Source organism: Miniopterus natalensis, chromosome 12 (assembly GCF_054644295.1).
Source record: "Miniopterus natalensis isolate mMinNat1 chromosome 12, mMinNat1.hap1, whole genome shotgun sequence".
Lineage (NCBI taxonomy): Eukaryota > Metazoa > Chordata > Mammalia > Chiroptera > Miniopteridae > Miniopterus > Miniopterus natalensis.
The window spans coordinates 72,700,895-72,727,093 of record NC_142092.1 but is presented as its reverse complement, the minus strand read 5'-3'; the positions used below and the strand labels follow the sequence as shown (position 1 = coordinate 72,727,093).

The window sequence follows — 26,199 nt, the reverse complement described above, 5'->3', positions numbered from 1 at the left end:
AGCAGAGTCTTCCGGGGGGCGGGGGGGATGGGGGTGGAAGATAGTAGGAGGGGGGGAGGCAAGGAGGAAGGACGAGGAGAACCCGGAGGAGGAAGGGGGGCAGGAAGGGGAGGGGCCTGTGCTGGTGGCAGGCACTGCAAGGGGCGTCTAGGCCATGGGACCCCACTCTCTGTTCCATCCCCTACGATCACATCAGCGCCCCGACTGTGGGGCCCATGCTGGCCTTGGGCCAGGAGAATCCCCAGGGGGCTCATCCAACCCTCACAAAGGACTGGCCCCCAGACATCCCACTCAGTCAGACCCCCAGCTCCGGCACTCAGTGCGCATGGGTCTCTCCACCCTGGCTCTCCTGAGCCTAACTCACAGGTGTGCTCGGGGCTAGCACCATGCACACGCGTGTGTGCGTGTGTGTGCATGTGTGCGTGTGTGTGTGCCTGTGCGCGTGCACCTGTGTTGGGTTAGGCCTGTGGACCGAGCAAGCGGAGATCCTGGCTTAGCCACTTACCAGCTGTGTGACCTTGGGTGAGTGGCCCAACTTCTCTGGGCCTCAGTTATGAGGAGTAAAGGAGTTAATCCCAGAAACCCCACACTCCAGCCCTGAAACGAGTTAAGAGCTCGATTTTAGCTACTATGAGTATTATTCCTGAAAGGCCCACTGTGGGGTTCCTTCAGGAGGGGGCCCTTCCCTGGAGGGAGGGGTCTGTGGATGGGCCTCAGAAGTCTTGGATGCTCCTAGAACTTTTCTGAACAGAAAAGTCCCTTAGCTTTTGTCACAGGGCCTCATAGCCCCTGAAGCTGAGCCTCCTGGAACCAGAGGTGACGGCGCCCCCAGTGCCTGGAGGGTCCACGGGCAGGTGGGTATTGGAGCGCTGCAGACCCACCAAGACACCCTACGTGGGGGCCACGGGTGCTCAGGGACAATGAGCCCCAACTCAAGGGAATGATTTTCAAGGCCGAGATGACACCACACAGCTGTACCCAAACCAGCTCCCGGCTCTGGGGTGGGGAGGCGCGAAGACAGATCTCAAAGGCAGAGCTCTGTGTAACCTGGTGAAAATGACGCATTGAACCCCGAAGCTGAACCGCAGCCCTGGGCACATTCGGCCAGCTGACGCCCGCTCTCCCTGGGGGCTGCCAGGAGCCTCAGTGCAGCTGGGGCCTGGGTGGCCCGGGCGCCACACCTGCCCGGCCCCGGCAGGCCACCTGGCCCAGCCCTGCCCTCCAGGCCTTGCTGGGCCACCTGCCAGCTCCATCCTGGTGGCTGTCGGGCTGGGAGGGTTCTTTGCCCACGTCTCACCTGCTTCCCCACCTGGCACGGGAGGTTGTGAGTATATTCCTAGGGGCAGTGACTCCCCCCAGGAACGTGAACCTGCTCCTGAGAGGTCATGCAGCTTCTTCGCAGGTTCCAATCTTGGTTCCGCTGTGTGACTCCAGGATGGTGGCCTCACCTCCCTGAGCCTCACGTGGAATTGGGGGCCATCACAGTACCTCCTTCATGGGATAGAGCTTTGGTTCCCTCCATAGCAGGCTGCAGTTGGGACAGGAGAGAGGCTGTGGGCCTGGGGACATGGCGGGCACCCGGGGGGACTGTGGACCACGCTGCGCCAAGGCCAGGTGCTGTGCACAGGCAACCGTCTATGCTGGGCATGAACGACCTTGAAAGAGTCTTCCGTGCTCTCCCGGTGAGATTGTGAAGCGAGGACACTACAGAGAAGCGTGCACAATACAGAATGGGTGCAAAATCGACATGCAAGGTACAGTGCACGCGTGTGCGTGCTTCTGTGTGTGCATGAAACGTCTTTGGAAGGTGCCCAGAAACGGGGTGCCTGCTGGGAGCCGCGGCTGGTGGAGCAGCTGGGAGGGGCTTCTTTCCCTCGTTCCCGGCTGTGCCTCCCACACCAGGCTGCGTGCATCGTCTGGTCAATGCACACATGCGAGGGTGTTTGAAAGTCCTTGGAGCTCTGCTGGCCCTGACCTCCTGCAGGACGCTGACCCAGCTCCCAGGGACCTGCCCCGAGGGATCAGGGGCCCACGCCAGGGACTTGGGGTGAGGACAAAGGCCACGCCCAGGCAAATCTGTTACTGCCTCTGGGACACCCTCCTGGACCCTCCTGCCAGCCTTCATTTGCCACAGTGTAATGTCTGCGTCCAGGGCCAGCTACACAATCGGCAAGGGCTCCTGCAAATGAAGACACAAAGCCCTAGTTCAAAACCAACTATGAATTTCAAATTGACAATGTGGGGGGGGACATTAAACCCAGGGCGGGGCCCTTCTAGGCGAGGGGCTGTGCTAGCCCACTGCAGGCTCACACCTGCGAGGCCAGCCCCCTCCGCAGCCTCCTCAGAGCGGAGACGTGGGCTCCCCGAGATGTGGGCTCCCCATCAGGAAGGCTGCCTGTCTTGTTCACAGGGCCCAGCACAGAGCCCGGTACACAGGAGATGCTCAAGGACATATTTGTGAATGAAGGAGTAGAACCCAGGTGTGGACCCTGGCTGCGGCCCTGCCCTCTCAGCCTTGCCCTCTGGGCTGGGGGAAATTGGGCCAGTTTTCTGGAGGAGCAAACCCCAGCCTCAGAGGGGGCTGTTGCCCTGAGCTCCCCCATCACAGTCCTTCTCACTGTTTTCTTACCTGGAGCTCAGCTGTGTGACCCTGGAAAAGTGGCTTAACCTCTGTGCCCTGGCTTCTTCGTCTGTAATATGGGGCTCAGGGCAGTGCCTACTTCGTGGATAAGCAAGCATGGCAGCCTTAAGCATGGTGCTGGCATCGATCATCCCTCCTCTGTGATTCCCGGCCGGACTCTGAGCTCGGGAGGGCAGGGCCCAGGTCGGTCTTGCTCACAGGGACTCCTGGGCGCCCTAGTTAACCTTACGGGACGGCTGTGGGCTATTAGAAGCCTCCGGCCTGGGAGGCATCTTTCCCTGGAGAACTGAGCCTGTGCCCTCGAGGTGCCTGGGCCAGCTGGGCTCTGGGGCAGGGGGGCTGGAAGCGGGCCCAGAGCCCAGCAGGGGCTTCTGGGGAGCTTGGGGACATCACCACAGTCCCCAGGCTGCCACGTGCAGATGTGAAACTGGGGAGACCCTGGCGGGTGAGTCATTAAGGGTCCCCAAGGCCTCATGACGGGAGATGGCAGATGAGCTATTCTGGCTGCTGTTCTGGGGGTCCAAGCGCCACCGTTCAGGAGGGTCCCAGAGCCCAACCTGGCGGGTCCAGCCCCGGCTTCCGGCTCAGACTCAGCCCAAAGCTGGCTCCGATGGGCCCAAATGGCACAATGAACATCAAGAGGCTGCTTAGGGGAAGGTTGAGGCTTGTAGGGCTGCCTGGAGGTGGCAGCATACATTGTCTCCATAGAGGGATCTGATGGCCTCAAGGAGAGCCCCTCGAAGGTGCAGGCGTCTGTCATTTAGGGCACATTGCGAGGGAATGATGACAGGACCCAGAGGCAGAAACGCTGGGGGAGGGGAGGACATGGAGTGGAGCAGGCAGAGGCAGAGGGACTGGGATGGGCGGTGGCTGCCCCCCCTCCTGCCACCCTGCCGGCCAGACCCAGCTCCCACTGCCCCCACCCCCGGTCTTGTCCCAGGTCTTCCCGGGGACCAGGGTGGGGGTGGAATGGGGTGGGGACTGGGATTGCTCAGAAGGAGAGGGGCAGGAGACCTGTGTGGGGGTGCACGTGCCTCGCTCCCCGGAGTTCTAGGGTCGTGGGGAGCAGGACCAGAGCAGGGGCTCAGCGGCCGCGCTTTCCGGCCTCCCAGCCACGCTGCTCCCTGGGGCCCTGGAGGGCTGGCCACCCGCCAGCCGAGTGGAAATGCACCAGAGAAAAGGGCCTTTGGGGAGCCGGGAAGGGGACCTGGAAGCCGGGGCGGGGTCCATCCTGGCACCGCAGCACCCCGGCCTCCCCCTGCCCGTCCTGGTCACCCAGGGCCCAGCTCCGGCTCTGCCGCAGTGGGGGAGGGGCGGGCTGGGAGCAACCCACGCAGGACGGGGACGTGGGGGCTGGGTCCTGGGAGACCCTGGCTGCGGGGGGATGTGTCTGCGCGCCATCTGCGCGGCGTTACCTGGCGTGTCGGTGCATGCGCGTGGGTGCATGCGCGTGGGGTGTGTGTGTGTGTCTCGGGTGCGCGCGCGTGGGGGTGTCTCGGGTGGGTGCGCGCGCGTGGTGTGGGTGTGTGTGGGTGTGTCTCGGGTGTGTGTCTCGGGTGTGCGTGTCTCGGGTGTGCGTGTCTGCGTGTCCCCGGTGCCCGTCTGTGCCGTGAGTGGGATGCGAGGCTCGGAGCCGATGCTCAAGGTCCTCTTGACACGGAATCCACGCTCGGGAAGGGGAGAGAAGGGGGAGGGGGAGACGAAGGGCTGGGGAAGGGGGGCCGCGGGGAACGCGGGCAGGGGAGGAGCGTCCGCAGTCCGGGGATTCGGGGCCCAGTCCCCGCAGCCCGAGCCTCTGGGGGGACCCTGGGTGGAGTCCCCCGCCCACCCTCACCCCTTCGCGGGTCCCTGCCGGCGCCCGCGGGCGAGTGCGTGGTTTGGGGGCCCGGACGCCCGCGGGGACTTTCCCGCCGCCGCCCCGCCCCGCGCTGCACGCGGACTCGCTGTCCAGTGCTCGCGACAGCGCCCTCGCACGCTTAGCAGTTTCTCGTTTATCAACCAAAGGCGAGAGGAGGAGCTGGGGCCTGGCGGCCCCCCACGCCCGCCGCGGGGCAGCTGGCAGGGGCCGCGGGGCGGCGGCGGGAGACGCGGGAGACGCGGGAGCCCGGGTGCGGCGCGAGGGGAAAGTTTCCGACCCGCCGGCGAGAGGCTGGGAAGTTGCGGCCTCGCCGGGTGGCGCCAAAGCCAGGCCAACACTGCCCCCGCGTGGGCGCGGCGCGGCACTGCAGCCGGCGGCCGCGCGGGGAAACTGAGGCTCGGCGCTGGGGGAGGGCGCGACGCAAGGTCCCCGGGAAGAGGTGCGGCAGAGTCAGGCCTCCCCCGACACCCGCAGGCTCCCAGGAACTAGAAATTCGGGGGGGGGAGGGCGTGCAGGTCCAGAAAACGGTGTGGAGGGGGAGAAGCTACCCCAGGGTTTGAAATCCCCCTCCAGCCCCCGCTCCCCCTCCCCGGGGAGGGTGGGGTGACCCTGTCCCCAGCCCACCCCCACAAGGTCTGTCCACACTGTGCCTGGAGCTGTCGCCTTTCCTCTGGAGCCGGAGCACCCCTTCAGAGCCACAGGCCGCCACCCTGGCCCTAAGATCCCCAGCACCTGTCCAGCCCAAACCCCACCCTTTTCCTCTCCGCCGGGTGCGGGTGTGGATTCCTGGGCAGTTTCCTCACTGGCCAGGAGGGGGCAGTAAAGACCCGGAGCCTGGGCCTGGCCGGGGGCTGGGGCCAAATCCAGGCGTCCAGGAGTGGACGGGGCTCCAGCTCGGCCCAGGGGCTGGAGCCCAGCCAGGCGGGGCCACACCTGGCAGACAGGTGTCGGGTGGCGCTGCTGGGTCGGGGCAGCGTCAGAGACGCTCCCGCAGTGCCTGCCGCCCAGTCCTGTGCCACCCCCGGATGTGGCTTTGAGCACGGCCCACAGCCCCCCCAGGACTGGGAGAGAAACATCTGGCCGGGCCACCCAGATGCTGCGGCCAGGGGCCCGCTGGTGTGAGCCTGGCCTGGGGGGTCCAGAAGACGAACGTTCGTGGGCACGCAGGGTACCTTGCCCCCCACCCATCAGCCTCCTCTCCGCTGCGATTCCGCCCCCACGCCTGCGGGTTCAGGAACCCTGGAGACCAGCAACCAGGAGAGGCTTGTAGGGTGAGAGACCTGGCAGCAGGTCCCAAGCACCGGGGATGTACGTTTATTTGCGGGGCGAGGAAGGCCCCTCCTCACCGCTGGCCGTGTCCATGCCTGGGCCCGGGCTCCCGAGGCCACTCAGCGCTGGGCCTGCTGATGGACCACGGAAGGCAGGAGGAGCTGGTACCCCTTCGGCCGGCCTCGCTTCAGGGCCGTGTGTGTCTCCAAGCGGGGCAGGAAGGACTCCTGGAGGAGAAGGGAGGCCAGCTGGGCGCTGCCGAGCGCCGGGTAGGGGGCTCTGGGCAGGAGACAGGCTCCCGGGGCCCAGGGGGACTCTGCGCCTCAGCGCTAGGGGGCAGACACAACCCCATTTTACAGACGGGGAAACAAACGGGGAAGGCCGTGTGCAAGCGCAGAGCTGGGACCTGAACCAAGCAGCCCTGCTCCAGAGCCCACCCCTTGGCCAAGTGTGTAGCTGGCACCCCTGCCACCCACCAGGCAGGTGCGCCAGGTGGCCGGCGGCCCGCAGGCACTCACCAGTTTCTGGCTCCAGGAGCAGGGCGATTTGCCCGTCTGGTCGAGAATGCTGTGGCTGCCCAGGAGGGTTTTGCTGTCTCTCTGCTGCCTCTGGGCGGCGGCCCTGGCGATAAAGGGCCGGCTGCTGCTCATGGAGGTGTCCTCAGAGAGGTGGCTCTGCAGCTCCCGGATGGGCCTGAGGCGCACAGGAGCCTGTGAGCTGAATGGACCTCCACTCCCAGGTCCACCCATGGCTGGCAGGGCCCTCAAGGGCCCAGACCCTTGGCCTGCCCCCTGCTGGGCGGTGAGGTCTTCAGGGCGAGGAGGACAGTGCATGTGAACCCCAGCCCTCCCCTGAACCTCACAGGCCGGGGGAGTCCCAGCTGAATGGGGAGCTGGCCATGGCCTCCTCCTTGGCCCTGGAGTGCAGGGCTTTGGGCAAACTCTCCAGCCATCTCCTGATGCTCCCAAGTGCTCGCTCCGATGCCGTCGGCTGGGCGGCCGGCCTGTGGTCGGCGATGCCCTGTCGGACTGGGGAGAGAGGGCACCGTGAGAGCTCTTCCGGGAGGGGCCGCTCCCCCCTCCAGATCTCCCCTCCTCCCTCTGGCAGGCAAGGCTGGCAGAGCCAGTCTCCATGGAAACCCATGTCTCCCTCTCTTGCTGCCTCCGGAGAAGGCTCGGGTTTTAAACTATCTTGTGTGACAGTTTCTGCCTTTATCACCCGATCCATGGCCCCCACACCCACTCCTGCTCCAGCCCCAAACGGCCCCCCTTGTCTACAGTGTGAAGGCCAGTCACCCCACCATGGAAACCCAAAGAGGGTGGATGGAGGGCGTCCTGGAGGCTGGCAGTCTTTCCTGTCCAACAGCTGCCCTTCCAACTGGTCAGGGATCCCGAGGGTGGAAGGGGCAGGAAACGCCCGCAGAGCCCCACTCTGGCGCCCGGGGTGGGACCACAGCTCTCCGGTGCCAGTCAACTGCCATTTACATGAAACTGTTTCTCCGGGCAACTCCTTTCCCTGGGTTCCCAGAGTGGCCGGGGCCCCTCTGGCTTCTGTTCTTGGCTGCTCTGTCATTTGCTCTTGGGGGCCTTGGCTTCCCCATCAAACAACTAGAAGTTGGGCAAAATCACAGCTTCTGTCTGCAGCTTTCTGTGGCCCTCAGGGAGCCCGGTAGGATCCCACCTGAACTGGCGAAGGTTCTGATTTTTAGGGCTTTCCCTACAGCTAGGCTTTGGGGCAGTTGTTTCCCGAAACTGCACACAGTAGGTGCTCAAAAAAACAGATGCAGGCTGTTGGCTGTTGGAGGCTGATGTTGGGGGTGGCTGGGTCCTGAGAAGAGAGGAGGCCGGGCAGGTGGAGAAAGGGCGCTTTGGTGAAGGTTATACCAGAGCAAGGACCACCATTCTCCCTGCCTCCTGACACCAGAAGACAGCGGAAACTATGTCAACCTGACCGACTCAACCCTGATTGCTGAGAGCAAACCTGCTGGGGACCTGGCCTGATGGTCCCCAGCTTCTTGGCCAGACCAGGTGAGGGGGTGGGGTCTTCCCCAGAAAGAGGCGGCTGAAGCTCTGGGACCTTTCCAGGCACCGCCCCGCTTTCACCAATAAGGGAAGATGCTCCCGGCCGTCTCCAGCCCCTGTAGGCCACGTGGGGGCCAGACGTGGGGTCAGCAGGCTGCGGGTGCCGGCTCCAAGGTGCGCAGATGCGGCCTGTGGGAACCCTCGGCCGCAGGAAGTCCTTCAGGGGTAGCGAGGCCGGGCCAGCCAGGTTCCTGGTCCAACACCGAGGCTGCGGCCTGGTGCCACCTGCTTCTGGACACTTCGACCAGACCTCGGACCCTCGCTTGGGTCCCTGGAGGTCACCTGACATCCTCTGGAGGGGCCAGCTCAGGCACCCCGCCCGCAGGCTGGCGTCTTGCTCCCAGGCCCCAGGCCCCAGCCTGTGCCCTCCCAGGCCCCAGCTGCACCTTCTAGAGCCCGGCCCCGCCCGCCTGCTCACCCGCGCAGCTGCGCTCCCAGTAGCGGAGCGCTGTGTCCTGTAGGGTCTCGTCAGCAAATCGCACTCGGAAGGGGCAGCACCGCCTGCGGTGTCCTGAGCCTTCTCCCGAGAAGCTGTGGGTGAGCGTGGCCTTCAGCTTGGGGGCCTGTGGGCCGTGGGGACTGCGGAAAGAGGCAAGAGCAAGAGGGGAGGGCTGGGCCTGAGGCCCTGGGCCCCACCCACCCGCCAGGCTGGAGCGCGCTGTGGTCCTGCCGGTCCCGCGGCTGGCCTTTCTGAGCACTTCCTGCCCGCCAGGCCCAGGCCCAGGCCCAGGCCCAGGCCCAGGCATGCGGCCTGCAGCACCCACCACGCCGGCATGACTCCGGGACACGATTACTGTTCCCATTTTACAGATGAGGAAACCCAGGCACAGAGCACCCAGGGATGGAAGCAAGGTCTGAGCCTGGTTCCAGAGCAGGCACCCATAGATAAGAGATGAACTCAGGACTCAGGCCGCCCTGGCTTCCATTGTAACCCTTTCGAGCTACGGTTTTCTTTGCTGTTGTTAATCCTTTCCCGAGGATATTTTTTCCATTGATTTTTGGAGAGAGTGGGAGGGAGGGAGAAAGAGAAGGAGAGAGAGAGAGAGATTCATCAATTGGTTGCCTCCCACGAGCCCTGACTGGGGCTGGGGATCGAGCCTGCAACCGAGGTACATGCCCTTGGCTGGAATCGCACCCACAACCCTTTGGTGCACAGGCTGACACTGTAACCACTGTGCCACACTGGCCAGGGAGGGCTATTTTTTTAAAAAAGCTTTTATTGATTTCAGAGAGAGGAAGGGAGAGGGAGAGAGAGAGAAACATCAATGATGAGAGAGAGTCATCGATCAGCTGCCTCCTGCAACCCCTCTGCAGGGGATCAAGCCCAAAACCCGGGCCTGTGCCCTGACCAGGAACCTGGCCACTCTGGCCAGGGTGAGCTACGTTTTTTAAATCTGTGCCATGGATCACGGTCATGCCCCCATCCGGGGCTATGAAGAGGTGAAACAGACCACAAAGCACCCTGCTGCGCCCGAGTGACTGCAAGTTCCTGGGGCGGCAAACGCGTCCCATCTCCGGCACCTACTCTGACCCGTCGGTGGCCTCTGCCCTGAGTACGGTGTCAGAAAGGGCTCTGAGCTCCACGGCGAAAAGTGCTGTGATCCATGGGCGCTGTCTGCCACGGTCCAGGGTTAGGAGGGGTGGTATGTGTGCCACATATTTACTCTCCGTGGTCTTTGCATTCGTGGGCAGTCCGCCCTCCGCCCGGTTTAAGCTGGAGGACTTTTTTCTGCACCCTTTCCCCCTCCGTTAGAGTGATGGTGTCTAAGCCCAGGGGAGCTCCCACGCCCAGGCCCTTCTCCGACCCCCGTCCCTTATTTAATTCCCCCCCAGTCCTTGACATGCAGCGAAACCTAGTACGCGTTAGAAGAAGAAATGAATGAGCCGTGGGTCGGGCAAAAGGACGGGAGACTGGTGGGCGGGCAGACGGACAGACTGACGGGTGAGTTACTGAAAGGGTCGGAGGGAAGCGCTGGCGCTCAGAGTGGGCAGCTGCGCCAACGGGTAATAGTTATGCGGACGGGTACGTAGACTCGCAGTGGCTTCGTGCTAGGTTAGGGATGGGTAGCACCCCGGATTTATAAGCGGATAGAAGGATTTGTAGACGGTTCGCCTACAAGTGGGGTTCATGGGTAGAATTGTGGGGGTTTGTGAAGCGACGAACGGCTGGCTAGGAGGGCGGCGGGTGGACTGAGACGGATTATGACTGCTCCGCAGAAGGCCTGATTCATGGGCGCACACACGGGTGGATGAATAGGTGGACAGACAGGTACATCCAGAGGAAGGAAAGGTGCTCTCCCTCCCCTGCCTCCCCCCCCAGCTCACCTGTTGGCCTTTTTGACCTTGGTGAATTGCGGGTGGTCGCCCCTCAGCGGCCCCAGCGTAGGTAGTTGATGGAGCAAAGTGTTCTCGAGGCTGTTCTGGAAGTCCGATGACTGGCACCTTGAAGAGAAACAGGCCACACACGGGCATGAGTGGCCAGGGTCCCCCACCCTGGGAGCACCGGTGGCAACCCTGTCCCCGCCAGCAGGTCACTGACACTTACGGCAGGTCGGGGAAGATGGAGCAGCTGGGACACCGAGGAGAGTGTCCCCACCAGTCCTCTGACACCCCCCTTGGATGTTGCGATTCTGAGGCTGCAGGGAGCCAGGAGGTGGAAATCGTTATGTGCCTTTTGCTTGGGGACGGTCCTTAGGAAGGTCCGCCTGGTTCTAGGGCCGGGGGCCCCGGTGGCCTCCTCCCTACGACAGGGGCAGGGGGAGGCCGCCCCCCAGCGGTGGTCGCGGGAACTCGGCGGGCGCGCAGCTGACAGTAAGTAGCGTCTTCCCCGAGAGACGCGCGCGGGGGCCGGGCCGGGCGTGGCGCAGCGGGGGCGCGGCGGCCTGGGAGCCCGGCGGCCGGGGTTCGGTTCCTGGGGTGCGGGCCTGATCCCCAGGGGGTGCGTGGTGTTTCTACCTCTCCCCCTCCCCCTAAGGCGGGGCGGGGGCCTCCCCACCAGGAACGCCCAGCCCCTGGGGACGCGCGGGCCTCACTGGGTGCCTGCAGCGGCTCAGCCCGCTCCTCCCCGAGCCGGCGCAGCAGCTCCCGGAGCCTGCCCCCCAGGAGCTCTCCTAGGAGGGTGCGCAGGGAGTCCCTGGCCTGCGGCGCCCGGCTCCGCGGCGGCTCCTCGCTCTCTCCGTGCGCCCCGGGCGCGCCGGCCTCGAGCAGCGCCGACGGCGGGGACAGCGGCGGCCTCAGCCCGGCCCTGCCCCGCGGGCCCACGGGGGGCAGGCGCGGCGCGGGGCTGCGGGCGGCCGCCCCCCAGCCTGCGGGCCAGCACTCGCCGCCCGACTCCGGCCACCACTCGGCGCCGCCCCACGAGGCCCGCGAGCGCGGTGACCTCCGGGCGCCGTGTCTGCGGCGGCGGCGCGCGCCCTGGCGGGGCGCCCCTTCCTGGGCCCGGGCGCTGCGGCGACGCCGGGGCATGTCTGGCCGCGCGGTCAGCTCAGGGCATCCTCGCGCCAGTGGGGGCGCGGGGTGCCCCCCGGGGCCATCGTGCCCAGAGCGAGGCAGCGCGGCTTGGGGGTGACATCATCGCGGGCTCCCCAGCGGCTTCAGGATAGAGCTCGCCCAGCCTCTGCTTCCTAACCTGGAAAAAGGTGACGGGAAGAAGACCCACCTTTTTTTTGGTTTTTGAGTCGCTGTGACGTTGGCTCAGGGGGCGTCAGGCACGTGGCGGGCGCTCAACAAACGCGGGCAGCTGCGACGGCGATGACGGCGCGAGGGGCGCGGGTCAGAGCGCCTGCGGCCCGGCCCCGCTCCTGCGCGGGCTGGAGGCGCCTCGGTGCGGAGCGCTTAGCGCGCGGGGCGGCCCAGTCCCGGAGGCTGAGCGCCGCGAGCACTCGCCCTGCCCGAGCTGGGAAGCCTGGGACCTGCTGGGAAGGAGAGACCCGCTCAGCACCGGCCCCTGCTGGGGCTCCCAGCCCCCCCCCAGGTGGGGAGCTTGTGAAAAATACAGATGCCCCAGATTCTGATTTAGAGGGTTTGGGGTGGGGGCCGAGGCACATATGTTTAACAAACTCTCCCTTTGGGAGGACCCCAGACCTGCCCCCAGCTTCTGACACTGGGAGAGGGGGGAGTCTCCGAGCCTGCTTCCTCCTCACTGCACCCCACTCCCAGATGCCCTGGGCTCTGAGCTGGCCCCCCGTGGCACACTCACCCTAGTGGGGCTTCGGGGCGGGGCCAGCGAAGGTCCCGGTGAGGTTTGAGCCCCCTACAGGTGGCTGGTGCTTGGGAGAGCCCATCTTCCCCACCTGGTCCCTCTGCGGGGCCCCTCCCTGCTGCCTCCAGGGCCTCTTCAGGGTCATTGTGATCCCCAGCCTCACCCAAGGCAGTGAGGAGCAGTGGGTGATGAAGCCTGGGGACAGAGGGCGGGGCTGTTGTGCTCTGGATGCCAAGGCTGCAGTCACAAGGAGGGGCGTGGGGGGTGGAACCCCTGACCAGGGGAGCCAGGCCCGAGCCAGGGACCAGGGATGGAGGGCCCAGAGCAGGGAGGCCCAGGTGGGTTATGCTGGGGCCCATGGCTCTGGAAGGGGAGTGCCCAGCGGGAGGCTGGGCAGTGCCAATGCCGCGGGCCTGGAATGTAAGAGAATCAACTTCGAGTCCATGCTTCGCCTCTGGGTGCCTTTTGGTGCCAGAGAAGTCTCTCCTTGGTCAGGGCTCCCTGGAAAAATAGACTGTGGGGGAAAAGCTTGAATTGTGACATTTGAGTGGGGGGACAAGGGTAATTTGGACCAGTAATTTCACTGGCGGGGTGTAAATTTACAATTTGAAAATGAAAATTAAAAAAGACTAATAAATTTAAGGGGTCTGCCTGGAGGAAGCATCACAGACTATGTATTCTATTTCTTTTTAAAAAATTTTTTATGTTTTTTTGTTTGTTTTTTAAGAGAGGAAAGGAGAGAGGAAAAGAGAGAGAAATATCAATGTGAGAGCTAAACATTGATTGGCTGGCTGCCTTCTGGGGATTGAGCCCAAAACCTGGGCATGTACCCCGACCAGGAATCAAACTGGCAACCTTTTGGTGCACAGGACAACGCCCAACCAGCTGAGCCACACCAGCCAGGGCCTATGTATTCTATTTCTGCAAATACCCCTCAGCCAGGGATGGCAGAGCATACCTGCTTGGGAAGTTAGAAGATTAGGTAGGAAAGGTGAAATATTTATTTTAAGGGTATGTGAGTTTTTAAAAAATGGATGGGGGAACATCAGGCTGACCCAATGATTCCTAAGGAGCTCTCCAGCCCTTGCCTGCTGTAAACAGTGATTGAACAACTACTATGTTTGAGGTTTGGGAACTGAGAAATGCAAGCGGCTTTGAGGTCAGGGAGCTGGCCCGACCTGGAAAGGCCTTGGAGTCCAGGTGCAGGGAAGGGACTTCCTCTTCTGTGGGCAGGAAGTAAAGGCAGGAGTGGATTTTTAGGCACCCCTAAAACAGCTATGCTCAGAGCTGCTGCCCCCCCAAATAAGATTATAGACATCCCCAGCAATTGACATTACCCAGGATGTATCTCCTTCCCTTAGACAGGGAAAATGAAGTTTGGGAAAATGAAGCTTGGGAAGGGACCCAGGTCTGGCCTGGAGAGGACACCAAATACTATGGACATAAACAGACCTGGGGGACCCAGCACCCCCATGTGGTTTTCACTTCATTAATAAACACACTGTAAGCGCCTCCTGTGTGCAACACCCAGAGGAAGGTGCTGGCGATTTGAGACCAGGATGTGAGTTTGGGAAAAATGAACCGAGGATGAATGTTGTCATCGTAACCTCCGCGAGTGCAGGGCTGCGGACTGATGTGCAGCATCGCACGGATTTACCCTCAGGGCACCGGCCGGTGAGCGGGTATTGCTCCTGCCTGGCAGGAAGGAGGCTGAGGCTTTAGAGCCCCCAGGTCTAGCTACCTGCAAACCCCCGTCTCCATCAAGGCTGCTTCTGTTATGTGGGAGGGACCTCGGGGAGGGCAATCTTTTTGGCATGGAAACTTCATGGACTTGTTCTGCTTATTGGGGTGCCAACCCCTTGGCACTGCCAAGGGTATTTCTCATTTCTTCTTTTTGGGTCTGTGTATTATTTTAAGATGCCCACTGTTATGGGTGGCACTTGAGGAATAAGGCTTTTCCCCCTCCTCACCCAGGGGACAGCCACAGGACACTCGTTTTATTTAAGAGTCCAAACGGGCTGCCTGCGCCCCTGGAAGCCTGCGGCGTCCCCCGGAGACGCGCGAGTCCGCCGAGGCCGGGAGCCGGGGGCGGGGCCAGCGGTCGCGGGGCGGGGCCAGCGCGGGCCCGCCCCGCCCCCGGAAGTGACGCGGCGGACAAAGGTGGCGCCGCCGCGGGTCGTGCGTGCGGCCGAGGTCTGCCGGTGGCGGCGGCTCCAGCGGCGTCGTGGCCGCCGCCCTCTCGCCTCCGCCTCGTCCTTCGTCCCGGGAGCGCCCCGGGGTGAGTGGGGCGGGCGGGCGGCGGCCGGGGAGGCCCGGACCCCAACTGCCTCGGCGCCGAGGCCCTGCCGGCCGCGCGCCCCGGGCCCACGTGCGCGCTCGGGGCGGGTCTGCGGGCCGGACGCGGGCCGCGGGGGCTGCCGGGGCCCCCCGGGCCGGGGCCCCGTTCCCCGGGAGCAGCGGGCGGGGCGGGGGCGCTGCTGTCCCGCCTCACCGGGGCCCGGCCCACGCGCCCTGACGCGGGGTCGCCCGGGCCGCGGGCACCTTGGGGACAAGGTCGGCGGAAGGCCGGGCTCTGCGGGCGCCCGGCTGCGTGACGCGGGCGCCGGGTGTGCAGCCTCTGCCCCGCGCGCGGGAGGCCCCCGGGGACCGGGGCTTGACGCGGAGGACGCCCGGGTGCCCGGTTTCCCGAGTGCGAGGGCGTGTCATGGCTTTAGTGGGACAGTCCGCCCACACGGGCTGCGGGAGGGCTGGGGGCGCGCGGGGACTGCCCTGGGAGCCCCGCGGCCACGCGCACAGAGCACCTCGGGAATCCTCGCGGCCCGCCTGTGGTCGCGGGATGGGGAGCCCCCCCGCAGACCCGCTGTGACCTGCACCCGCAGCGGTAACGGGGGTCGCCCCGGGAGCGTCCCGCGCTCTGCAGTCTACAGGCGCTTACGTCCGTTTTTCTCTTTGATCTTCACAGTTGAGAGAACTGACAGGATCTCCTTCGACAGAAATGTCTCACCCAGCGCTGTAGGGTCACTTTAGCTTTTACATCCACGTGTCATCGCCGCCTTCCCCTAAAGTCGGTATAGCTGCTCCCGTTTCATAGATGCAGCAACTCTGGTGACGGCGGTTATGTGTCTCACAGGAGCTTACACAGCAGCAGAGCCAGGATTGACCCTTGTTTTTAGCATTTTCCCCTAATCTTTTTGTCTTTCCCCCCTTTCTTTTCCATAGAGCGTCCTGCCGTTCTCCTATGTCCAGCAGCGGACGCACAGATCCACGGAGCTCAGGCCCTGTCCAGGCTGCGAGGAGGAGGTAACTGCAGGCGGGCTCCGGCCTCCTGTTTCCTAGACAGATGGCTGAGAGGATGAGGTGACTCCTCCTGGCACTGACAGTGACAGTCCAAACACAGTCTCTCCCACGGTCGGTCCCGGCAGCTCTCCAGGCTTTGCCCTAAACACCTTGGAGGGGGAGGTGGCCGGATGACCATGAAGGATGGGCTGGTACATTCCACCTGAGAGGAGTGCAGGTCCCCTATGAGCAAAGGGCTCCTCTCCTCCCTCCGAGCGAGTCTGGAGCGCACATAGCCAGGGTGTGCCCGGCTCCTCACTGTGGAATGGGCAGAGTGTAGGACTTCGTGCTGTTGGACCCATCACCCTGCTCCCTCCAGCTCCTGCAGAGTGTAGACTGGGCCCCAGGAGTCACGTTTACTAATGAATCAGCTCTTAGAACAAATGTCAGAGTTATACTTGCCATTTCCCGGCCTTGATGTGCCTCCCCTGGCTTCTTCCTAGAATCTGCCTGTAAGTGGAATTCTTGTAAATTAGATTATTCAGGGACCTTGACATTTAAAGGAATCATGTTATAAGGCTTTTGGTAAAGCAAAAAATTATATTGTCGGTAATGGCCTTCAGTGTTACCAGTTTTGAAGAGTCAGATTTTTATCTGTGGGGTTTTCTTAAAAGTGGAAACTGGCTGTAACTACACAAAGCTTTCTTTGATTCACTCAACAACCAATTAGCAAACACCCACCTGGTATCAGGTGCTGGACTAATGGCTTTCAGAGTAATGGCCCTGCCCCAGGAAGCTTGCATCCGGGGAGGGCGGGGAGGGCAGGCAAGGCAGGCAGGCAGGCAGAGAGGAGAGCCCGATGTTTGGCCCCAGGTTTATTCTTTCCACTTAACTGGGAAGTGCATGTTTCGTTGAATACCTGTGTGCCACGTGGGATCCGCCTCGGTGTCACCTTCTCTCAGCCGCTGCCTTGTCCGCCATTCGGGAAGGATGCCTTCAGCCTTTGGGTTCCCACGGCACTGTCTGACTCAGTGAGAGTCTTCATTGTTTCCCCATGTTTTTGTTGGTTTCGTTTCTGCCCTGTCTCCTACTGACTGCAAGCTCTGGGGGTCAGACTCAATGTTGACCAGCCTCATAGCAACTAGAACAGCACCTACCAGGGTGGACATTTGTCACAAGTGCCAGGGCCTCAGGGTAGAGCGAGATCCTAATGTCCCTCCCGGGCAAAATGTGGCCTGCTGGCTGAGGGTGGAGCTGTCCTCCTGCTCTGAGCAGAGTGGGGGGCCTGAGCTCTGCTGCCAGGCCCCTGCTGTTGCTTTTGGTACTTTGTCCATCTGGTGACACTCCTATCAAAGTCTGCTTTGGCTCTTGCCCCTGTAGTTCACACAGCTGCCAACAGTCTTCCAGAAACACACATCTCATGTCCTCCCTGCTCAACCCATAGTAGTTCAAGCTCACTGCTCTTTAGGGTGAAATCTAAACTACTAAACGTGACCCCTAGGACCTTGAGTTTCCTGTTGCAAGGGCCCTGTGTAGGCTCTTTTCTTCCTGGGCAGTCTTCTTGCCCCGTCTGCTTAGTGAACTCTCCCTCATTCACTGTTTCATCTGATGGCACTTCCCCAGGGGCCTTCCATGACGCCGCTGGAGTTAGGTCCTTCTAGAGTGTGCCCTTCTAGGGTCCTGGACTTCACAGCCCTTACAGTTGCGATTGAGTTGAGCTGTTTCCATCGCCCTGTTCACAGCACGGTGCCTGGCAGAGTCCTGGCCAGTTGTGATGACTGGATCCCACAGTGAGGGTGCTTCTGTGCTGAGCAGTGAGGGAGGGAGGCATGGGGACTGCTCAGGCCCCTCCCACCGTCAGCCCCGATGCCCACTATAGCAGGCATGGGCCCCTTGCTTCTCGGTCCTTTCTCACGTGCAGATCAGATTCTGTCCCCTGGAGTCAGGCACCGAGCTAGGTGGTGTGTAGAGAAAGCAAAGCACTAGAAGCCAGGGTTCTGGGTCCCCTGCTCTGTGAACATAGCTTTGTAAAATGACTTGAATGCAAGAGACAGAAGGACTGTCCTCCAAGGGGTTGGCAGCAGAGTAGGGGTCACTGGACATTCTGTGGCAGGACTGTGACCAATGAAGCGCCGTGTGGGACAGGCCCTTGACCAGGCTGGTTCCCTTATTCAGGGGCGCTGCTGAGCTTGCCTGAGAGAGACGTGGCTGGGGACAGCATGACGAGCGAGGTGATAGAAGACGAGAAACAGTTCTACTTGAAGGCCAAGACGTACTGGAAGGAGGTCCCGCCAACAGTGGACGGCATGCTTGGGGGGTACGGCCACATCTCCAGCATCGACATCAGCAGCTCCCGGAAGTTCCTGCAGAGGTTTCTGAGGGTAGGCAGGTCCGGGATGCTCTCCAGAAGGAGGTGTGGCTGGCACCCTGATTTGTACAGCTGCAAGGTCTGCGGGTGTCTGCTGGTGTCTACCACCCAGGCCTCGAGGGCGGCGGGCTGCTTGTGGACTGTGGATTTTGCCTCAAGGTTACCCCACAGGAGCTGGCCATTACGCTGGGGGTCTCCCTGCTGCCAGAACTGAATGGTCTTCCTTTAACTTGTTCAGTTTTTCCAGGGACAAAACCTTTGCTCTATGGCTTCTGGTGGGCATTTGGGCCACAGGTGTTAGCTATTCTGTTGAAGGCGGGTTCCTAGTCACTCACCCCACTGCCTCCCCTGCCCAGGTTGGAGCCTCCCTGGTTCTGTCCCCTTGCCTCTCCCTTAGCGAGCACCAGGGGCTGCCCCCGCCCCCCCAGTCCACCCAGTGTCTCCACCCACTTCCGATCATCCACATTCATTACAACCCTGTGCTCCCTGATTACCTATGTTCTCCATGCTGTCATCTTAACAGGGTCTCGGAAGAGATAAATGTACCTATTCAGGTTAGCACCTAAAAGTGGAGGCTGGCTTTCGTTTTAGAAATCTGTGACCCAGAAAAATGATGTCATGCTCACACCCACTGGCATCCCCACTGGTGTCGGCTCAGCCTGTGCTGTTTAGATTTGAGTAACTGCGGCATCTCGTGGGGACCGGCCCCTCCGCAGAGACAGGGTCCCCTGGCTTTCTCACCTCCTGAGCAGCTCCGCCTTCCCTGCATTGTAGGAAGGCCCCAACAGGACAGGCACCTCCTGCGCCCTGGACTGTGGTGCCGGCATCGGCAGGATCACCAAGCGGCTGCTCCTGCCGCTCTTCAAGGTGGTGGACATGGTAGACGTGACGGAGGACTTCCTGGTGAAAGCAAAGACCTACCTGGGTGAGGAGGGCAAGCGGGTGAGGAACTACTTCTGCTGTGGCCTCCAGGACTTTAGCCCCGAGCCTGGCTCCTACGACGTCATCTGGATCCAGTGGGTGATAGGTGAGCATCCGCCTCCCGTGTCCTCAGTCCTGCAGGGTCTTGCATGGCTCCTCTGCAGAGACTGGAGTGCCCCTGAGGCCCTGGGGCCAGCACTCCCACAGCAGGTGGGCGGGGGACTCCTCCAATCCTCCCAGCACTCCCAGGACCAAGGAGGCTCACACCTCCTCCCACATTTCCTTTAACTCCATACATGCTGCTGCCCGTTGGGGGGGAGGGCAGTTTTTTGTAAAACAATTTTAAATGACCATGGAGTTTTTATAGAAGGTTTTTGTTGTTTTTTTTTTTAATAAGAGGAAAAACGTTGAAGCTTTGGCTGTCTCTGCTGTTGGCGGTGAGGAGCCCGGCTTTGCCAGCCCGTCCTGCACCCTCAGCCTGCTGACCTGGCAGCAGGCTACTGTCCCGGCGGTCAGCCACCCCCTCCAGGGTCCTGTATTCTGTGGTCCCAGAAAGCCTGTCTGGAGTTTTAATGTGGGGAAGGAACTGTTTGGTGCATGGCCTGGGTCATCTGGTCAGGGTGAGACCTCAGCTGCATCCCTCATGATGGCCCTGGGCCCATGACTTCTGAGCCAGTTTCCTCTTACATGAAATGGGGCTCAGTAAACCCCTCGGGATGCTGAGAGCCAGGGCAGCCCTTATGTTAACATGAAGTGCTCAGCTGAGCCAGTAAGTGGCTGCAAGGACACCCAGTAGGGTGTGTGCACCACCCCCAGAGCCCCCGCCTCTGCCTTCCCCAGGCCACCTGACCGATCAGCACCTGGCTGAGTTCCTGCGGCGCTGCAAGCGGGGCCTGTGCCCTAATGGTGTCATCGTCATCAAAGACAACATGGCCCAGGAGGGCGTGATCCTGGACGACGTGGACAGCAGCGTGTGCCGGGCCCTCGAGGTGGTCCACAGCATTGTCCGCAGCGCGGGCCTCAGCCTCCTGGCTGAAGAGCGGCAGGAGAACCTTCCGGACGAGATCTACCATGTCTACAGCTTGGCCCTGAGATGAGCAGGGCTGGCAGGAGGAGGGACCAGTGCAGGGTGGGGAGCTGGCAGCCAGGCGCCATCCAGAGGCTCCATGTCGATGGTTCACAGGTGCTGAGTGAGGCCACTAAATATACCTGCCACTCAGTACACAAGTTCTTTTTAAAAATAGGACCCAACAGGGAGTACGGATGACTGGGCAGTGCAGGCCTGTGGAAACAAGGTGACCCGTGAGAAGCGGGATTCTCTGACCTCCACCAGGCCTCCAGCCACAGGCCCCCGGCTGCCTTAATTGGAAGAGAACCCCCTGAACTGGGCCGGGGACACTACTTCGGGGGAGAGGAGCAGCTGCTGTACCTGCAGCAAGTGGGAAGTTCATGTCCCAAGTCCTCTTTGGTAATGGGGTCCTGGTGTCCTTAATGTGACCGTCACAACAGCCTGCAGCAAGGGGAGAGGCCTGGAGCCTCATTCTTGGCTACGCCTTGTGGCTCCTCCTTGGCGAATGCTTTCAGTTAAAAATAAAAAGGGCGAGCCCCTGTGCTCTGAAGGCCCCGTCTGGAGTGGTGCTTTTCTCCTGGGACAGTGCTGACCACTTCTGGGATGCTGTAGGGTCCTTCATCCTGAACTGGGGGTGGGAATGTTAGCAAGGTCCTTTAAGGCCAAGAGAAATTGGTTTAATTTGGTAATATAAATATGTCCTTTAGCGCCTTAGCTTAACTCCGAGGCATTTACACAATTCACAGCGACCAACGTGACAAAAACAGCTTTGCAAGGGCTCAGCACTAGGCGGGACAGGCAGCTCAATCCTGGCAGCTTTCTCCCTCAGACAGACAATGGACAGGGCTGTCCCTGGTCGTGCATGATTGCTTTTTAGCAGAAGGCATGGTCCCAAGACCCTGGGTTTGGCACAAAGGGGCCACCAGAGCACAGCCAGTGCCTTGGTGGGCGGGGCCGCAGGTGGCCTGGCTTGAGCTGCAGAGGCCAGCAGGAGGCAGCTCAGCTCAGCTTTCTCCCCAGCCCACCACCAGCACTGCTGTGGAATAAAGGGCCTCGACTGGGTTGCACCAGCAGAGGCCCACCCAGCCTCCTGGCTTCAGCTCTCTCCATGCAGCTTCCCAGAGGACCGAGGCTTGGAGTACCCTGCTTCTGGGAATGCCCACCACTCCCTTCAGACTCGTCCCAAATCTAAACCTTGTCATTTTTTCCCATGTGGGTTGAGAACTTGGGGTTGTTGCCAAAGGGACGGGGGGCAGTCTCCCTGAAAAAAACAAGCCTTTTGCACTGGGATGATGGCAGCTGCCAGGCTCCCTCTGTACCAGGGTAAGTCCCATTTCCAGCCTGCGCCTTCCAACAGGCAGGACCAAAGGTTCCCCCAAGGCTGCTGCAGGTACTTAGATCCACCGACGGGCTGACTGAGGGCCCAGACCCTTCCCTTCAGCTGGGAGTGGTCAGATGTCATCGTCCACGGGGCTGCTGTGCTCACTGAGGAGGTACCACTTCAGCCTGTCGGGTAGAGGTAGGGCTCTGACCTTCGCATCCACAGGCCATGGCTGAAGGTAGAGCCGGATGTACACACGACACAGGTGCTTGAGGGGTGGGGGGCAGCTCTCCAGCTGCCTCAGGGAGAAGTGCAGGGCCTGGATCTTCTCTGCCAGGCTGCCCACAGGATGGATGTCGAAGTTTTCAGGCAGCTGCAGTTTGTGGGAGTTAGTCACCATGAGATCCAGGACGGTCTCAGCTTTGCGCAGGAGGTCCACATGGCTCTCATCTTCGGCGCAGCCTGGGTGCGAGCAGAGCCTGTCGAAGACGATGTGGAAGCCCGACCAGCAGGACGCGCCGTGCAGGGAGCAGTTGTAGGCGGCCCCGGACTCCAGCAGGAAGCGCAGGAGCGGGAAGTGCACCTGGAAGCTCCTGAGGCAGATGTGTGTGAGGGACTCGTGGGCCGGGCACTCGCTGGGGTCGGCCCCGTGGGCCAGCAGCAGCTGCGTGACTTGGAAGCAGAAGCGGCTGATCACCTGGGCTTCCTCTTCATCTCCCCCCACGGTCTCACCCAGCAGGAAGATGATGCAGGTGAACACCGTGTCCCCATCCTTGGTGGTTGCCTTGACGTCTGCCCCTGAAAGAGCAGCAGGGACAACAGAAGGTGGGAGAGGCCCGTAAGCCCTAAAGTAACGCAAGGCGGGGCGGGGCAAGCCGGCAGGACCTGAAGTGCCCTGTGAAAGCAGGCAGCCGGGGCAACCTGGGGCCGAGCCTCACCTCCTTCCAGCAGGAGCCGGATGTTCTCGGTGTTGTGGATCTGCACGCCGTCGCTGCTGGCCAGAGCGTGGAGCAGAGCGGTCTTTCCTAAGGAGGGGAGAGAGAGAGGGTGGGAGGCCAGGGAGCCAAGAGCAGGGCGACCCGAGGTGGAGGGAGAGACACACTCAGATTAGAACACGAGCTCTGAAAAGGATGGGCCGCCCTGGCCGGCTTAGCTGTGGTTGAGCGTTGACCAGCGGACTGAGGGTCCTGAGTTCAATTCTGGCCAAGGGCATGTACCTTGCTTGCAGGCTGGATCCCTGGCCCAGGTTGGGGCATGTGTGGGAGGCAACCAATCGATGTGTCTCTCTCACATCGATGTTTCTTTCTCTGCCCCCCTTCCACTCTCTCTGAAAAGCAATGGAAAAATATCCTGTGGTAAGAATTATAAAAAATATAATAATAATAATAATAATAATAATAATATGCCTGGCCGGGCGCGGCTCAGCGGTTGAGCATCGACCTAGGATCCAGGAGATTGAGGTTCGATTCCCGGTCAGGGCACAGGCCCAGGTTGCCGGCCCGATCCCCAGTCAGGGGCGTGCAGGAGGCAGCCGATCAAGGACTCTCATCGATGTTTCCATCTCTTCCCCTCTCCCTCTCTCTGAAGTCAAAGATATATATTTAAAATAATAATAATAAATAAAATGGAAAGGGTGGACCGCTCAGCTAGGCCTGAGGATGGCTGCTTTCTGGCCATTCTCTCCAGCCACACAAAACTGAGAGCAGAGGGGCTAGGACAGGGTTTTTCTGGACCCTGGGATGCTGCCCAAGATCTGGCTGCGTCTCTCCTGACAGGAAGACACAGTTCCCTGAGAAGCTGAGAGCACACATCTCCAGGTCCCCCCCGCCGCCCGACAGCATCAAGGGGCCACGTGGGGCCGACTGCACTCTCTCTAAAGCATCTGCAAGTCAGCAAACTGCACCTGCACACACCAGGCCATGCTGTGCCAGCACACGGGCTGCAACCAGCCTCCCCACCTGTGACCGGGGTACCTCAGCTCCCCTCACAAGGCACCTGGGCTCAGTGCTGTCTTGCTTTCTCATGGGAGGCACCCACCATGCTTGTCAGCTGCGTTGACGTCTGCTCCAAGGTCCAAGAGGCGCTGCAGGCAGGGCAGGCGCTCCGGCTCCTCGCTGGCCAGGTCCAGGGGGCTGCTCTCATGGATCTGAGCCAAGCAAGCACAACCAGGTTGGCCTGGGAGGCTGCTCGTGCCCCTACTGCATACCCCCTTCCGAGGAGGCTGGCTGGCTCTTACCCGGTCCCTCCGGTTAACGTCAGCCCCATGGCGCACCAGCAGCTCCACCATGTCAGGCTGGTTCCTCAAGACGGCGATGTGCAGGGCCGTGTAGTAGGTGACCGGGTCTGAGGGCAAAGACACAGCTCTCGTCGGTCCTGCCCAGGCCCAGCACTCCCACCTCCCGAAAGTCAGAACACAGCTGTCTGCATCGGGTGCGACATCTGGGTCAGACCGAGGTTCAGGTCCTGGGTGTTCTAGTGGGCACGAACTTAACCTGTTTGGGCTTCAGTTTCCTCTGCTGTAAAATGGGATCATACATCTCCTCAGGTTATTGGGAGGATGCCCAGAGTGACAGCCTCTCCAGCCTGGCAATGCCAGCCAGGATCTCAAAGCTGGGTCTCCAAGTGCCTGACTTCAGAATGGGGCCCCCGCCTCAGCAACTTGACCCTCCAGGAGCCCAGCAGCCTCTGAGCCTGTCTTCACATGGGGAGAGGAGACATGCCTGGCCACCTCCTGTGTCAGCACAGACCCCCATTTGGGACATCTCCTGGCTGACCCTGCCTTCCCAGGGGGGAAGCCAGAGGAAAGGAAACCGGCTCCATCACCATCACCACCACCACCACCCCCGCCCTCGCCCCAGGATCTACAAGCTAGAAGCCAGCACAGCCTGGCTGTGATTTAGGCCCGGTGTGGCCTGCCTGCTTCCCCTCTTCCTATGGGGGGAACAAAAATGCAAGATCGCTCAGGGCAAGTGGCAGGAAACCACCTTCCCTTACTGCTGGGTGCAGTACCGGCAGCTGCATTTTCCCCTTAACAAAAGCAGGGACAAGGGAGGCCACCCAGTGTCGGTTTCCTTCGTCATCACCCATGAAATAAACGAGGGAAGTATCTCCTAAGAGGACAGGCAGAGCCCGAAAGGCTGGCCGCCCACCTGGGGCAGGGTCGCACCAAAGCCACCCGTCCACTCCAGCCCCGGGGCTCCCTCTGACCTTCAAAGTTGAGGTTGGCCCCATGCCGCAGGAGGACATCGGCTGCCTGGGTCAGCCCCAGCTCGGCCATCTTCAGCAGCGCATTGCTCACACCTTCCTGGTAAAACGGAGAGTGGGCCTTTCTCTCCAGAAGCTCGGTGAGGACCAGGATGCGTCTCTCCTCCTCGCTGGGGGCGTAACTGGGCCTGGGGCAGGAGGGGGTGGGCCAGTTGAGGGTGGGAACAGCTGTGGGACCAGCTGGCTCGGCACCCTGTAGGTGGGTGGCCTTTAGTCTCCTGCTGTCATCACCACCCCAGGCAGGGTCCTAGCTCTCGGGGGCAGAAAGTCTGTGTGTGTGTGTGTGGGGGGGGGTCAGGCCAGACCTTTAACTGGAGTGAACCCCTCAGGTTTGCTGAGAAAGGGCTGGGAAAGACTCCAGCCTCCTTCCAAGTTGCAGAGAACCTGGTCCCTGGCTTGGGTACAGAGCCTCACCTACCTGGGCTGTTGGGATGGACGGGAACCCTGTGGCCAGGAGCAAAAGTCAGACATGGACACTCCTTCCTCAGATAACGACTGTCCCTGAGCTGCAGAGGATACCAGCCCAGCCCAGGCAGCCCTCTTTCCCTGCTTGCTCACAGGGGCAGTTAGTCTCTCCCAGTCTTCCAAAGGCTGGGTGCACACAAGGCTCTTCACCTTGAGCCCCAGTCCTGTGATCTCCCCCAGCACACTGACCACTAAGAACCACCATGACTTTCCCCAGCAGTTCAGGCCCGTGGACAGTCCTTGCACGTAGCTCCTTCACAGACACCCATCTCTTCGTCTCCGTAAGGCTTCCCTTCCTCACAGGTGCTCCCCACTCCCTGCACCCCTTAGTCTCACCCATCTGCACCCCTTCAGTTGTTGGGACCAAGGTTCCATCCTCACCGCCTGGGCAGGACTCTGACTTATCCCCCAGCCCTAGAGAGTGCCCGGTGCCCCACGGGTGCCAAGCAAACATTCAGGGACTATAAAAGGCCACGCAGCCTCCCTTTGCTGCCCTACCGCCACCCCCCACCCCCCAGAACAGCCTTGGAGTTAAGGAAACACCTTGCACAGCCTTTTCATAACAAGCCTCAAAGTGAACAGAACAGCGGGGAAGAGCCTGTGTTCCCACCAGTCCCAGGAGACAGGCGTAACTACCGCTGTGCTTGCAATTCCAACGGACCCCCCCAAACACACAGCCGACCCCCTTTCCTCTGAAATACTAGCTACTTTCACATGACCCTCAGTCTCTCTCCTCCAGCGCACAAGCACCATCGGGGGGCTGGGGGCTCTGCTCGGCTCCCTGACGGGCCCTGATGACTCGCTGCCACCCTCCCCCCGGTGCACGGAGACCTACTCGGGTCGGGACGAAACGCTAACTCGGCCACAGAAAGCTCCCTTTTCGCGCTGCTCTGGGAGAAAAACCGAGGCCTTTGGAGATGCCACCCTGCTCCTCGGCAACCCGAGGGGGAGGGCACCGGGCAAGGCGCAGGGTGGGCACCGAGGCAGGGGCCCCACCGACACGGCCCTGCAGCGCCCCCCGCCCGGCACCGGGGGGGCAGGAGCCCGCGCGACTGCGGCCTGCGCGTCGGTCCCTCCCATGCGAGGTGGGGACCCAGACGCCCCGCCCGCCCCGCGATAAGCAGCGGCGCCAGGGCGGAGGCGCGTTACCCGTCCAGGGGCTCCTGCCGCTCGGGGTCCTGGACGCCCAGCGAGCCCAGGATCGCGTCCACCAGCGGCTGGTACTCGAAGACGATCCTCCGGAAGCCGTGCAGGAACGGCATCGCGGCGGCCGCAGCCCGCCGAGGCCTCCCGCCCGCGGGCCGCGAGGAGCGAGCGCGAACGGCGGCCCGAGCCCGGCCCGGCCTGTGCTGGTTCCGCCGCGCGCGCCGCTCCGCCGCCCGGCCCGCTGCTCCGCGCCGGAAGTGACTCGCCGACTTCCGGGCCGCGCCGGCGCAGAAGGAGGGGCCGGCGGGCGGCGACAGCG

The 26,199-nt window shown here is 61.9% G+C and overlaps 3 protein-coding genes across 6 annotated transcripts; 1 reads left to right on the top strand and 2 right to left on the bottom strand.

Annotated features, from left to right (window-relative positions):
* Window positions 1–5,887: 5,887 nt before the first annotated feature.
* On the bottom strand, window positions 5,888–11,314 carry C12H9orf50 (chromosome 12 C9orf50 homolog). Its single transcript, XM_087822569.1, has 6 exons — window positions 10,845–11,314; window positions 10,175–10,291; window positions 8,268–8,428; window positions 6,631–6,796; window positions 6,287–6,461; window positions 5,888–5,995 (listed from the first exon to the last, which is right to left on the bottom strand). The coding sequence occupies exons 1-6, from the start codon at window positions 11,312–11,314 to the stop codon at window positions 5,888–5,890; spliced, it is 1,197 nt and encodes a 398-aa protein (XP_087678695.1).
* A 2,931-nt stretch (window positions 11,315–14,245) lies between these two features.
* On the top strand, window positions 14,246–20,405 carry NTMT1 (N-terminal Xaa-Pro-Lys N-methyltransferase 1). Of its 3 annotated transcripts, XM_087823032.1 has the most exons (5): window positions 14,246–14,328; window positions 15,270–15,350; window positions 17,502–17,707; window positions 18,469–18,721; window positions 19,456–20,405. In XM_087823032.1, exons 3-5 carry the CDS (start codon window positions 17,546–17,548, stop codon window positions 19,710–19,712), a joined length of 672 nt encoding a protein of 223 aa, XP_087679158.1. In that variant the 5' UTR covers window positions 14,246–14,328; window positions 15,270–15,350; window positions 17,502–17,545; the 3' UTR covers window positions 19,713–20,405. The 3 variants fall into 3 exon arrangements, with proteins under 3 accessions (XP_087679158.1, XP_016052116.2, XP_016052117.2); XM_016196630.2 differs by lacking the exons at window positions 14,246–14,328; window positions 17,502–17,707 and having other exon boundaries at window positions 14,939–15,350; XM_016196631.2 differs by lacking the exons at window positions 14,246–14,328; window positions 15,270–15,350 and having other exon boundaries at window positions 17,565–17,643.
* On the bottom strand, window positions 20,340–26,059 carry ASB6 (ankyrin repeat and SOCS box containing 6). Of its 2 annotated transcripts, XM_087823030.1 has the most exons (6): window positions 25,884–26,053; window positions 24,213–24,397; window positions 23,242–23,348; window positions 23,043–23,151; window positions 21,944–22,030; window positions 20,340–21,803 (listed from the first exon to the last, which is right to left on the bottom strand). In XM_087823030.1, exons 1-6 carry the CDS (start codon window positions 25,994–25,996, stop codon window positions 21,136–21,138), a joined length of 1,269 nt encoding a protein of 422 aa, XP_087679156.1. In that variant the 5' UTR covers window positions 25,997–26,053; the 3' UTR covers window positions 20,340–21,135. The 2 variants fall into 2 exon arrangements, with proteins under 2 accessions (XP_087679156.1, XP_087679157.1); XM_087823031.1 differs by lacking the exon at window positions 23,043–23,151 and having other exon boundaries at window positions 21,604–21,803; window positions 25,884–26,059.
* Window positions 26,060–26,199: the final 140 nt, after the last annotated feature.